Source organism: Arachis duranensis, chromosome 9, assembly GCF_000817695.3.
Source record: "Arachis duranensis cultivar V14167 chromosome 9, aradu.V14167.gnm2.J7QH, whole genome shotgun sequence".
NCBI classification, from domain to species: Eukaryota; Viridiplantae; Streptophyta; class Magnoliopsida; order Fabales; family Fabaceae; genus Arachis; species Arachis duranensis.
In genome coordinates, this window is record NC_029780.3 from 104,263,541 (window position 1) to 104,276,222 (window position 12,682).

At 29.5% G+C, this 12,682-nt stretch overlaps 3 protein-coding genes across 3 annotated transcripts; all 3 read right to left on the reverse strand.

Moving 5' to 3' along the window:
* Positions 1 to 453: 453 nt before the first annotated feature.
* LOC107466495 (RING-H2 finger protein ATL73-like) lies at positions 454 to 918 on the reverse strand. Its single transcript, XM_016085467.2, has one exon. The coding sequence runs from the start codon at positions 916 to 918 to the stop codon at positions 454 to 456; it is 465 nt and encodes a 154-aa protein (XP_015940953.2).
* Positions 919 to 7,264: 6,346 nt separating this feature from the next.
* Positions 7,265 to 7,816, reverse strand: LOC107466513 (RING-H2 finger protein ATL70-like). The gene has a single exon (XM_016085479.2). The coding sequence runs from the start codon at positions 7,814 to 7,816 to the stop codon at positions 7,265 to 7,267; it is 552 nt and encodes a 183-aa protein (XP_015940965.1).
* Positions 7,817 to 9,494: 1,678 nt separating this feature from the next.
* On the reverse strand, positions 9,495 to 12,676 carry LOC107466557 (vacuolar protein sorting-associated protein 60.1). The gene is made up of 7 exons (XM_016085544.3): positions 12,486 to 12,676; positions 12,027 to 12,178; positions 11,725 to 11,818; positions 10,791 to 10,862; positions 10,591 to 10,702; positions 10,251 to 10,411; positions 9,495 to 9,881 (listed from the first exon to the last, which is right to left on the reverse strand). The coding sequence occupies exons 1-7, from the start codon at positions 12,552 to 12,554 to the stop codon at positions 9,828 to 9,830; spliced, it is 714 nt and encodes a 237-aa protein (XP_015941030.1). The 5' UTR covers positions 12,555 to 12,676; the 3' UTR covers positions 9,495 to 9,827.
* Positions 12,677 to 12,682: the final 6 nt, after the last annotated feature.

Genomic DNA, 12,682 nt, shown 5'->3' on the forward strand with positions numbered 1-12,682 from the left:
GTGACATATTTTAATTGTAAAATTAATAATGTATAATAGTTAATAAATTTTTGTATCAAAGTCAAATTGAAATTAAAGAAGTATTATTCTCTAATTTGACATACAAAAATGTTTGAAAATAAATTTACTGAAAACAACTAAAACTTATCCTCTTTATTGTTCTTTAATATATATAAAAGGTTCAAATAGAGTTCACCCAAATGACCCAGCCAATAATTATTTAGGTGTATAATTTATTTAAAAATAAACAAAGTTACATGACCAACAAAATTTATTATTTTGGTCCACACTCGATCAATAAAAGTATTTTTCTTACTAAATTCTAAAACTTAATACCCAAAATATTAACAAATATTAATAAAAAAGTATTTGCCTTCTAATATCTGTCTTTTAGAAATAACATAAAATAATTAGAGTTTTGGTTTAACCTCTATGATATTGTTGTATTTCTAGCTATGGTGCATGTGGCAATGATTTTCGGCATATGGGGCATGTGGAGTGTAACATGAGCCATGGATCAACACAAGCTTGGTGAAAGACATGGCCACAACCAGGAAGAACCCTCAACATCTCAATCTCTTTGTAATCCCCTAAGCATATGATGCATCCACCTCCAACACTACTTTTCTTCATTACTTCATCAGAATATGACATCTTAGGGGAATTCTCGTAACCCGTGTCGATGTGACCGTCTACGTGGCCGTGGCAGTGACCGTGCTCTAAGGACTCAGCCACTGACACGGACACGTAAGGTGATGGAACATCGACCGGTGTGTGGAGTATGGTGGGAGTTCTTGGAGGCCTGAAAAAGCAAGAATGTAAGAAATTTATGGTCTTAAACAAGAATATCAAGCCAAATATGAATGCCATGGCATGAGTGAAACGAAAAGCACTGTCGTTGGAGTTATTAATTATCATCGTTAAAACAAAGTTTTCGTTATCGGAGTCGGAGTTGGAAGTGGAATCGGACATCTTCAATGGAGAAATTGTTGTAGTGGGATTGGAAGAGGGTTAATGGGGTGGGTGTGTTTGTGTGTGATCGATAATAAGGGATTAATTTAACAATTTAATTTCTATAAGGTATTTTGTGTGTTGGTTCGTCAATGTCCTTTTTATATTCGATCATTGCATTAATTAAATACCATTATAATTCTCCTATTGTAGGAAAAAGAAACGGAACAAAGATAAAAAAAAAACGCATCGATGGTATATTTTAATTTTTTTCAAATTTTTTTAAGATTTTTTTTTCAAGGTTTGGTTGAATTTTTTTATTAATTCTTTATTTTTGTCTTATGCTAATTTTTTTTTAAAGGTCAAACTTTAAATATTTTTGTTGTAAAATTTTGATACTATATCATAAAATTACTTTTCTCTAAAAACTTAAGTTGATAAGAGAAAACATATAAATGTTTATATCTCTGACAATTTTATTGTTCATTATAAGTTTAAAATAAAAAATACTATGTGAACACACAAAAAATAGTCATTATTATATATTTATGTATAAATATATATATATAAAATATAAGATTTAATATTTTCTAATATAATTAAATAATAGAGATAAAATAACAAATAATTAAAATTAAATGAAAACTTTAAATTTAGGAGAATTTGAAAATGAGAGTTTTAGTCTTTTAGAGGAGTTGTAAAAGACTAACAAATATCTCTAAAATTCTTCTCTGATCTTCCAAATAGTAAAACTCATGAACGGTTTTATCCTCTCAAATATTATTGAATTTCTCAAATAATATTGAATTTATAAATTCTAAGTGAGTCTTATTATTTTAACTTAAGAATAATTAAATTTTTTAATTTATTATTTTAAATTATTAATTTTCTCATTTTAGAGGAGTTTAATCAAATTAATAACATATTAAAAGAATGAAAACTTTTTTAATTTTTACTCTTCTAACGAGTGTATCACTCTGCAAAATTCTTTATTTTAATTTGTTGGTTTGAATTGTCTTTTAGTTTTATTGTTTTGAGGAGCTTCTATTTGAATAATATGTAGCTAGGATACAATTAAGCGGATAACACAGGAGAGATCGACAATGACTTTAAGCAAACCTATGTACAATGACAATCATCTATTCAATTGTTTTCTCAACTATGTATGTATATTGGAGAAGTTGAAGAGATATAAATATATAAATTATTTGAACAGCCAAGTAATGAAATAAAAAATTAAATTAATTAATTAAAATTTGATATTTTCAATACTTTTGTGATGCATGCATTTGTTGAACAAATTATCTTGCAAATTATTGGATATTAATTAGAACGTAAAATAATCGCATAAGTATTGAATAATTATTTTGCAACAGCTAAGCATGCAATTATTCCCCGTGCATTTAAAGTTACTATATATTTATATAAAAATATATTTATAATTTAATTTATTTTAATATATATTTTATACTAATAATTAATTTTAATATATATTTAATAACATATATAGCTAGTTGACCACCGAATCATGAGAGGTCAATGATTTTTAAATGAATACATACGTGTACTTGCCTTTTTATATAGTTAACAACTTTTTTAAGGTTTTACCTGCATAGTTTAAGGAGTAAACTCTAAATTCTATTTTCAACAAAAAAAAAATGCATATAATATAAATAAAATAATCTCTTAAAAATAACAACTTCGTGTTTCTTTCTTTCTATTTTTTTTATGGGAGAATTTATCCTTCACTATTAAAAATTAATATTTAAAAATTAATATATTAATTCTTTACAATAATACATGTAGAAAATGATCAATGATTATTATTTTAAACCTACCTTGACATTTATATATATGTTTTGTCAAAGACAAAATTAGATGAAGAGACATGTTTCCACTTAATACATTGATCTTTAAAAATGTGTTGATGGCTTCCTAAGGGATTTGTCCACTTGTTTTAAAGTAACAATACATGTCTCCCACTAGATAGAGATTAGATAGAGACACAATGTCTGTTTCTTAATTATGTTGTTGGAACCATTATCTCTCTACTTGAAAACATAAAGTTCATTAATGAATCAAGTATAGAAAGTTTTTCCAATGAAAATTCCTCTATTCCCTCTCCATAATGGAAAAAATTCTAAAGAGAGAGATCCTTAAGAACTGTGGGTAATGATAGTTTTCTAGCTAATGGACCCATCACTTATTTGTCTTTAGCATGCATGTAGCAACTAATGTAGACAAATAACAACTTGATCAAAGTGTTGCCAAAGTATATATGTCCCAAGCATATAAGAATCGGAATTAAATTAAATTTAATATGACAGTGTAATGTGTATCGTACTTTTTAAGTAATCAAGATTCACTTTTAATTTTATTCTAGCTACTATTTTATAGCTGTCTTTTTAAAATTGTATCTTTTCTTTTTATGTATGTGATTTTTTTCTTACAATTTCATAAAATATATTTACTTCTCATATATAAATAACATTATTCTTCTGATAATTTTTTAAATTTTATATTTTGTATTAAAAATTTTAGTTAAAATAGCATATCATGACAATTTTTTAAATTTCATATTTTATACTAAAGACTTTAGTTGAAGTGGCAGATCATGATCAGATCATGACAATTTTTTAAACTTCAAATTTTGTACTGAAAACTTTAGTTGAAGTATCAGATCATGATAATTTTTCAAACTTCATATTTTGTACCAAAGACTTTAGCAGAAGCAACAGATCATGACAATTTTTTAAACTCCATATTTTATATTGAAGACTTTAGTTGAAGTGGCAGATCATGATCAGATCATGATAATTTTTCAAACTCCATATTTTGTACTAAAGATTTTAGTTAAAGTGGCAGATCATGACAACTTTTTAAACTCTATAAGTTTAGTTGAAATATTAGATTTTGACAGTTTTTCAAACTCCATATTTTGTACTGAAGTCTTTAGTTGAAGATCATGACAACTTTTTAAATTCTATATTTTGTATTGAATTGAAAGATTTAGTTGAAGTAACAGATCACGACAATTTTCTAAACTCCATATTTTATACTGAAAGCTTTAGTTGAAGTGGCAGATCATGACAACTTTTCAATTTAGTTGAAATGACACATCATGACAATTTTTCAATTTAGTTAAAGCGGCAGATGATGACAACTTTTCAATTTAGTTGAAGTGATAGATCATGGTGCCTCACTGCTTCGTAGTATACGACATTTGAATTCGAGTTTAGTCTAGTCAATGCAGTGTGTGTGAGTTTAAGTGTATATCCAAAAAAGACTTCACATTTTGGAATTGACAATCATAAAGTAAGAAATTAATTTTAGAAGCTAAACTGAACTGAACAATCTTATAAGTTAATTACAATAATTATTTCTTGCACAAATTCAACCAAAAGTTTAAAGTCTAACATAGATTAATGTCTTTATGTATCAAAATATTCTTGAGCCTTCAAGGTAGCATGTTGTCACCATTTTATCACTCCTTTAAATAAGAAAGACCGAAACAAAAATTAGAAACAAGATATAACACTAATTATAATTTTTTTCATTAACTTTTATCCAAAATATTTAGAAAAATTTTGACAGAACCTCCCCTAAAACTTGGATATTTCCACCGTCTATGGTTCCAACAAAAAAATTCTATTTTTTGAAACAAAATAAAATTATTTTAAAAAATATATATACATAAATTTTTTTATTCTTAAAGTGTTTAACATTTTGAAAAAAATGTTATAAAATATACTTATATTTTGTGACAAACAATTAACTTGTTATAAATAATATTGAATTTTGTGACAAATTAATTTTTTGTTACAAAACAATTGGAATTTTTGAAACAAAAAGATTTTTTATTACAAAATATTTAGAATTTTTATAATTTTTTTTGTTACAAAATATTATAATATTTTGTAACAAAACACCATTTCGTTACAAAAACTAATGTAATTTGTAATAAAAAAAAGTAGGTTGTTACAAAATATTATCATGTTTTGTAACAACTTGTAATGTTGTTACAAAACATTATTCTTTTGTAACAATTACCAATTATTATTACAAAAAATTATTTATTTGTAACAATTTTAAATTTGATACAAAATTTTTATTACAAATGTTTTATTTTCTTATAGTTGTACTGAAATGGAGGCTTTAGTTGAAGTAACAAATCATGATAATTTTTCAAATTTCATATTTTATACTAAAGACTTTAGTTGAAGTGGAAATCATGACAGCGGCTGATCATGACAACTTTTTAAACTTCATATTTTGTACTGAAGGCTTTAGTTGAAGCGACAGATCATGACAACTTTTCAAACTCCATATTTTATACTAAAAGCTTTAATTGAAGTAGCAGATCATGAGAATTTTTCAAATTTCATATTTTGTACCGAAGGTTTTAGTTGAAATAGCAGATTATGACAACTTTTTAAACTCTATTTTTTGTACTGAACTGAAGACTTTAGTTGAAGTAACAGATCATGACAATTTTTCAAACTCCATATTTTATACTGAAAACTTTAGTTGAAGTAGCAGATCATGACAATTTTTTAAATTTCATATTTTGTACTAAAGACTTTAGTTGATGCGACAGATCATGCCAACTTTTTAAACTTCATATTTTGTACTAAAGGCTTTAATTGAAGCGGTAGATCATGACAACTTTTTAATTTAGTTGAAGTGACAGATCATGGTACTACAATGCCTCGTAGTATGCTGCATTTGAATTGAATTTAGTCTAGTCAATGCGGTGTGTGAGTTTAAGTACATATCCAAAAAAAAACTTCATATTTTAGAATTGGCAATCATAAAATAAGAAATTAACTTTAGAAATTGAACATCATAGTCTTAAAAGTTAATTATAATAATTATCTCACTTATAAGATAGACTATAACTATATTAATAATATTTTAAGAATTATTAAACCGTCTTACTAACTATTAAAGTATACTTTCTCACTTTAAGTAATCACGATTCACTTTTCATTTTATTCTAACTACTATTCTATAGCTGCCTTTTTAAAATTGTATCTTTTCTTTTATGTGTGATTCTCTCTTTACAATTTCATAAAACATATTTACTTCTCATATATAAATAACAATATTCTTCTGATAATTTTTTAAACTTCATATTTTGTATTGAAAACTTTAGTTGAAGCGACAGATCATGATAACTTTTTAAACTCCATAATTTATATTAAAATTTTAAATTTTGTACTGAAGACTTTAGTTAAAGTAGCAGATCATGACAACTTTCTAAACTTTATATTTTGTACTGAAGCTTTTAGTTGAAGCAGGAGATCATCACAACTTTTCAAACTCCATATTTTGTATTAAAAGCTTTAGTTGAAGTAGCAGATCATGACAACTTTTCAAACTCCATATTTTATACTAAAGACTTTAGTTGAAGCGGCAAATTATGAAAATTTTTTAAACTTCGTATTTTGTACTGAAGACTTTAGTTGAAGTATTAGATCATGATAATTTTTCAAACTCCATATTTTGCAGGGAAAGCTTTAGCAGAAGCAGCAGATTATGACAACTTTTCAAATTTCATATTTTATACTAAAAACTTTAGTTGAAGTGGCAGATCATGACCAAATCATGATAATTTTTTAAATTTCATATTTTGTACTGAAGACTTTAGTTGAAGTATCATATCATGATAATTTTTCATACTCCATATTTTGTACTGAAGGCTTTAGCAGCAGATTATAACAACTTTTCAAATTCCATATTTTATACCGAAACTTTAATTAAAGTGACAGATCTAAATCATGACAATTTTTTAAATTTCATATTTTGTACCGAAGACTTTAGTTGAAGTATTAGATTATGATAATTTTTCAAACTCCATATCTTGTACCAAAGATTTTAGTTGAAATAGCAGATCATGACAATTTTTTAAATTCTATATTTTGTACTGAACTGAAGGCTTTAGTTAAAGTAACAGATCATGACAATTTTTCAAACTCCATATTTTGTACTGAAAGTTTTAATTGAAGCGGCAGATCATGATAACTTTTCAATTTAATTGAAGCGGCTGATGATGACAACTTTTCAATTTAGTTGAAGTGACAGAATGTAGTGTGTGTGAGTTTAAGTGCATATCCAAAAAAAATTTCATATTTTGAAATTGACAATCATAAAGTAAGAAATTAACTATAGAAGCTGAACTGCACAATCTTAAAAGTTGATTACAATAATTATCTCACATATAAGATAGACTATAACTATATTAATAATATCTTAAAGATTACTAAACCGTCTTACTAACTATTAAAATATATTTTCTCACTTTAGAAGAGTCTCAATAAGCCCTTGTAGCGGCCAAGGCAGCAACTTCAGCAAGAGGGGTGGGTAATGGAGAGTTCCTACACATTGGACAAGAAAGGTTTAGCCTCAACCATACATCAATACAATCCCTATGAAAAAAATGGCCACAATCAGGTAATAGCCGTAACCACTCTGAGTCTGCATAATCTGCCAAACATATTGAGCAACTAAGAAGTTCTGTTGGATCATCTGCCTTTTGATGAAGCTTGGCTTGGGAGAACAACAACATAGGATAACTTTTGAGGATTGATTCTTGCATTTGTTGTTGCTCCTCACCAATTTGGATTGTTATAGAGGATGGGTCTCTGTCCATGATCACTGTCCTGTTTGAATTGAAACTGCTATTGGTTCTTCCGGAGCTTGGTCCGGTTCGCTCGTCTCGAATCCTGCTTTTGCTGCAGTAGTATGCAGTGAGAGCTATGAATGCCATCAAGAGGAGGAAGCCAAGAGACAAAGAAACCGAATAATACGTGTATCCGGTTATGTCCTCTTGAGAGTCCTCAGTAGAATTGGAAGTGTTGTTCATGGAACAAAGGAAAAGCTTCAAAGTGTTGCTTTATGAAGAAGAAACTAAGAAGATGCACTATGTTATACTATGTTACTCTTTCTACAAAGGAGGATAGAAATGTGGCCAAGGTGATGGATGAAATTGTGGGGGTTAAGTGTTAATGTGTAGGCAAAAGGAATAAAATGTCAACTTGTGTGGGGAGTTACTATGTGGTGGTGGCGGTTTGTGAATATACCTAACGATAGTTTTGTCTCTAGTTGGTGGCGGCTACATGCAATGCAAGTGTCATATATAATCTTGACAACCTTAATCTAAATTGTCTATTCATAAAACTAGGATTTTTGGTCCCAGCTCACCACTACCAACTTATCTGGACAAGCTTTAAGTAGGTTGCTTGGATTCAAGTTTAACCGGATCAAAGTTCTTATGGAGGGAGAGACTTAATAAAATGATAAAGTAACGAATTAATCACTATTAAATTAAGATACAAAATTCAGATACCATAAGAGTTACAAATTTTATGATAATTAATATCTTGCTTTATTATTTTTCATTTCTTCTTATTTTAGAGGATTTAACTTCATTAATATTACTAACTTCTTCCTATCTTTTTCTTTTATCTTCTGTTTGCTTTTTAAATATCACCATTACTTTTTATTGTTTCCATAACATACGCTTCATTCGAATGTATTAATTTAGAAATATAAAAGAAAAAGTAATCAGTTTTATTAGATAGATAATAATTTTTGTGAACAATATGAATAACATGCTTTAGAATTGACCCAATAAAATAAAAAAATATTCTACTCCTAAATTACTTTCTAAATACTAACATTAGAATAACCATTTGCACACCTAATTCAGTCATTATTAAGCTGTGCATGAGTAAATTAAATTAAATCAAAAGAAATAACAACCATCTAATTAAGAATCAACATAATCATCTGCATATTTATTAAATTAAACATTTAATATATCTATTATTCATATTATTTAATATTCTCATTATCTCCCTATATTTTTTCAAAAATAATAGCAAGTTAACAACAAATATCTAGCATGCATTTCTTCATAATCATCCAAATAATAATAATAGAAATGATTTAGACATAAGTCAACTGTGATTGCTCTATTTTAGATTTTTAGCACTTCAACGACTTACTCATTAATAAGATTATTATATGTATATTTTCCTTCCAACAAGCAGTAGACTTTTTTGGATGGATTAGCGTAAAGGGGTTCCCCTTTGTGGATATGTAACAATTTTATAATTGGAAACCCGATATAAAATGAAAAATGGAATCGAGTTAAGAAAAATATCAAAATAGTCAACTTACATTATCACTTTGGTAAACGTACTCCGTTTATCATAATATATATAAACGGTTAATTAATTATTTTTTGTTTCTTCCATTTGAAGCCAACCCTCATTTCAAAGGGTAAAATCAAAACGATGTGACTTATTATATCAACTATTAATATTATATATTTTCATAAGTTAAAAGTTAAAAAAAATTACTTATAAACCTATCTAAACTGACTCTTATTTGTATACAATTTCAAAGTAAAAATTCCTGCATCATCTAAAATCTCAATAGTCACTGAAGTGGCACTGCTCCAAGAGTGAAGAGTTATTCACTTTATTCACCTGATTGGACTCAAATCAGGCTATCAACAAAATTAATGCACACTTGGATAAATCGGTAACCCCTTCTCCTTACCACAATTCATGGCACTTTCATATGGATATAAAGTAACTATAGTGCATACAAAACTCCCTTTTTTCTTCTTTTTCTTGTGTAGTACAAATAATTCTTTTTTCTTGATAAAATAGTATAGTACAAAATGTCAATCATGATTCCAAAAGGCTTATTACAGGAAATAAGTAGCACAAGTCAAATAATTTCCAAACATCCCCAGACCAAGAAATGGCTAAATAAATCAAGCAAGTTCTGCACAACTTTACAGGGCCCTGACTCATGTCTGCATCGCACAGATGACAAAAGAAGAAGCAGCATCATTCTCTAACCTAACCACGTAAGGATGCCCGGGGGACGGCAGGTAAACCCAGTTCATCTTCATTCTGTCAGTATCAAAGCAATCCAATCAGAAATTAAAGCTAGATAACATTTTGAATGATAATAAATGAACACAGTAACATTCTAGTACAGAGCCTCAGCATTTTGTATCAAGGATCACTGGTCATTACTCACTACTAAGCAATAGCAGATGCAAAGACATAGGTTGACATTAATAAGGATAATTTTAAGTGTATGGGGCATAATGCTGCCGCTAAAAAGCTTAAGACAAGCCTAAATTAGGATGCCGAGAAGTGAAGAACCTCTTTAATCCCCGCATTTGAACCCCATCATGTCAGAACAGTTACAACTACACTGAAGTGAAAAAGGCAAGCGTTTTCTTATTAGAAGCTAAAGATGGAACGAAATCATACTTGGGGATTGGATCTGCCAGCTGGTACTGTTGTTTGTCCTGTTGGAGCTGGAGGTAGGTTAAGCTCTGCCTCCAAATCAGTTTCTTTATCAGGTTGGAGATAGGAGGGGACACCATCAGCTTCAGTTTCATTTCCCATGTCTAATTCCAATGCATCAAGTTCTGTTTTAACCCAAAAGAAAAAAGGAAAAAGAAAAACGAGACATAAACAAGACAACCAATTCCGAATAAACAGCTGCAGAACCTCACCATTCAACCCAACCATGCAGCCCCATTACACAGGAGCTTTGGCCATCTTTCCATCATTTATATCAAAAGCTTAAAGCAGTCCATTAACTTACCACCCATAAGTTCATCCTCGTCAATGTCGTCAGGCACATTATAGCTTCTACCCAAAGTCTCTTGGATTTCATTACTAACATCCATCAGGTCCATCATCTCATCTTGCAAGTTCTACACATAACATGGATAACAAATTAAGACCTGAGATTCTCACTATTAGTTAAATAGAATTTATAAGAAGCAGAAAGAGAATGCAGACATCAATGTCTTGTATCTTCACAGTTTTCATCATCCCCTTCAACTCCTTGTTGGCAGACTTCAAAGCTGACATCTGAAAAGTAAAAGATAACGGGGGAGAAAAAAAAGAAGTCATAAACACCTGGTTTTGAATTCTATCTTGACAAAATATTCTTTGGAAGTCATATGATTTCTGAATTTCGAAAACTTAATACAAACAAGAACAAAAGTACAATGCACAATTAATAACAATTCTAGGAAGAGACCCCCACTCCAATGACACATACTATTCATCCACTACCTCTGATGAGGTAGGCAGCAGGTTCCAAACAGGGTACAGATAAAGCTACGCCTCGAACCATTCCCCTTAAAGCGCTAACAAGACAAATGAATGTTTTATAGTGAATATGATTGATTACCCCAGTCAAACTATATTCATATAGCATAAAATTGGAAGAAATTTTTCAAGTTGTTATAGCCATCCAAATAATTTGTCCTTTAAATTAAAAAATAGACCCTTTGGATTAATCTCAAAACAAAATGACATCCCAGTAGGTCACAAGGCTCCCACCATTGTAGGGTTTAGAAAGGGTTACACAAATACAGCCCTACCCCACCATGGAGAGTGTTTTACTCACTAAAACCTGTAACTACTAGGTCACATGGAAGCCTCTTATCAAACGCAACCAATCTTTCCTTCTTTCTTTTTCTTTTTTCTTTTTTTTTTTGGAATTTTTTTGAAAACATAATGCAGCCTGTCTTATCAACTGCTTTCAGAGAGAGGCATGCCATAATTATTCAATTTAGACAGAAGAAACCTTTGAGTTTTGATGATATGATGAATTAAAACATTCACATAGGCCATAATAATAATAACCAGTAAATATAGTGAAAAAAAGAGCACAACAGAAAACTTTCAAAGAATACTCTAAGCTATTTGATATTTGGGTGCATACAGTTTGTTGAGCATCTTTAATGCCCTCGGCAGCAAATTGAACTTGATCAAGATTGAATGTCTGATTATACAGCATGTCCCGTTGACCTTCATACCTGACAAGAGCGTAGTGTAATACTATATGAGTACACGATGAATCATTCACATTGCAAACTTTTGGGGGAATTTTAATTCTTCAATTGAAAATCATTCCAACCTTAATGAGAATATTGCAACCTTATTCCTACACTTGACCTACTACTTTAGCATAACCAAGTAGCTACCACATTAAACACACTAAGAAAACAATAATGAAGAACTTACATTCGCTTTTGCTTAAGAACTCTCATAGCCCTAGCTTTAACAGCTTCCTGGGCAGGACCAGGTCTTGTTTTCTTGATCTGCTCCTTATATCTACTAAGTTCCGCATCAAGTTTCTTAATTTTTTCATCCACTGAATCTCCACGTTTAGTAATCTAGAACATCCAAATATATATAATAATTAATAGTTATCAACAAGAACAACATCAACAGATGACCATAATTTGAGTCAAATATGAATGTGTTTGGAACCCCAAAACCTATAGTTGAAGCCTTTGATCTCCAAATTCTAGGGTTTGGAGCCAAAACCTTAGTTTCAAAATTAAACGTGGCAGCTAAAAAGATTTAAACAGATCTGCGGCAGTATCAAAACCGTAGAGAAGATAGATCAGATGCAGCACGCGAATTGAACCAACGAAAGCGAAAATTTAAAAAATTAGAAAGAAAAAATTGAAAACAGACCCTTTCATTGGCATCATCAATAGAAGGAGGGGGGTCTTTGTTCTTCTTGACACCGAAGACTCTCTTCATTCTCTATTCTTTCTTCTTTTTCGGTTTGAATGGAAGTTGAGGGAGATGAAGATCAGAAAGCGCGGTGGGGAGTTGATTTTTTATTTTTTTTTTTTTTTCGCTTTGAGTTTTGCGAAAAACGGAAAGAA

Bases quoted from the DNA above. Each gene is read 5' to 3' on its own strand.
- LOC107466495 (XM_016085467.2), bottom strand. From the start codon at position 918: ATGATAATTAATAACTCCAACGACAGTGCTTTTCGTTTCACTCATGCC.
- LOC107466513 (XM_016085479.2), bottom strand. From the start codon at position 7,816: ATGAACAACACTTCCAATTCTACTGAGGACTCTCAAGAGGACATAACC.
- LOC107466557 (XM_016085544.3), bottom strand. From the start codon at position 12,554: ATGAAGAGAGTCTTCGGTGTCAAGAAGAACAAAGACCCCCCTCCTTCT. The intron at 11,819-12,026 runs GTAAGTTCTTCA...CGCTCTTGTCAG, and splicing joins GTTCTTAAGCAAAAGCGAAT to GTATGAAGGTCAACGGGACA. The intron at 9,882-10,250 runs GTATGATTTCGT...TGATACTGACAG, and splicing joins CTGGCAGATCCAATCCCCAA to AATGAAGATGAACTGGGTTT.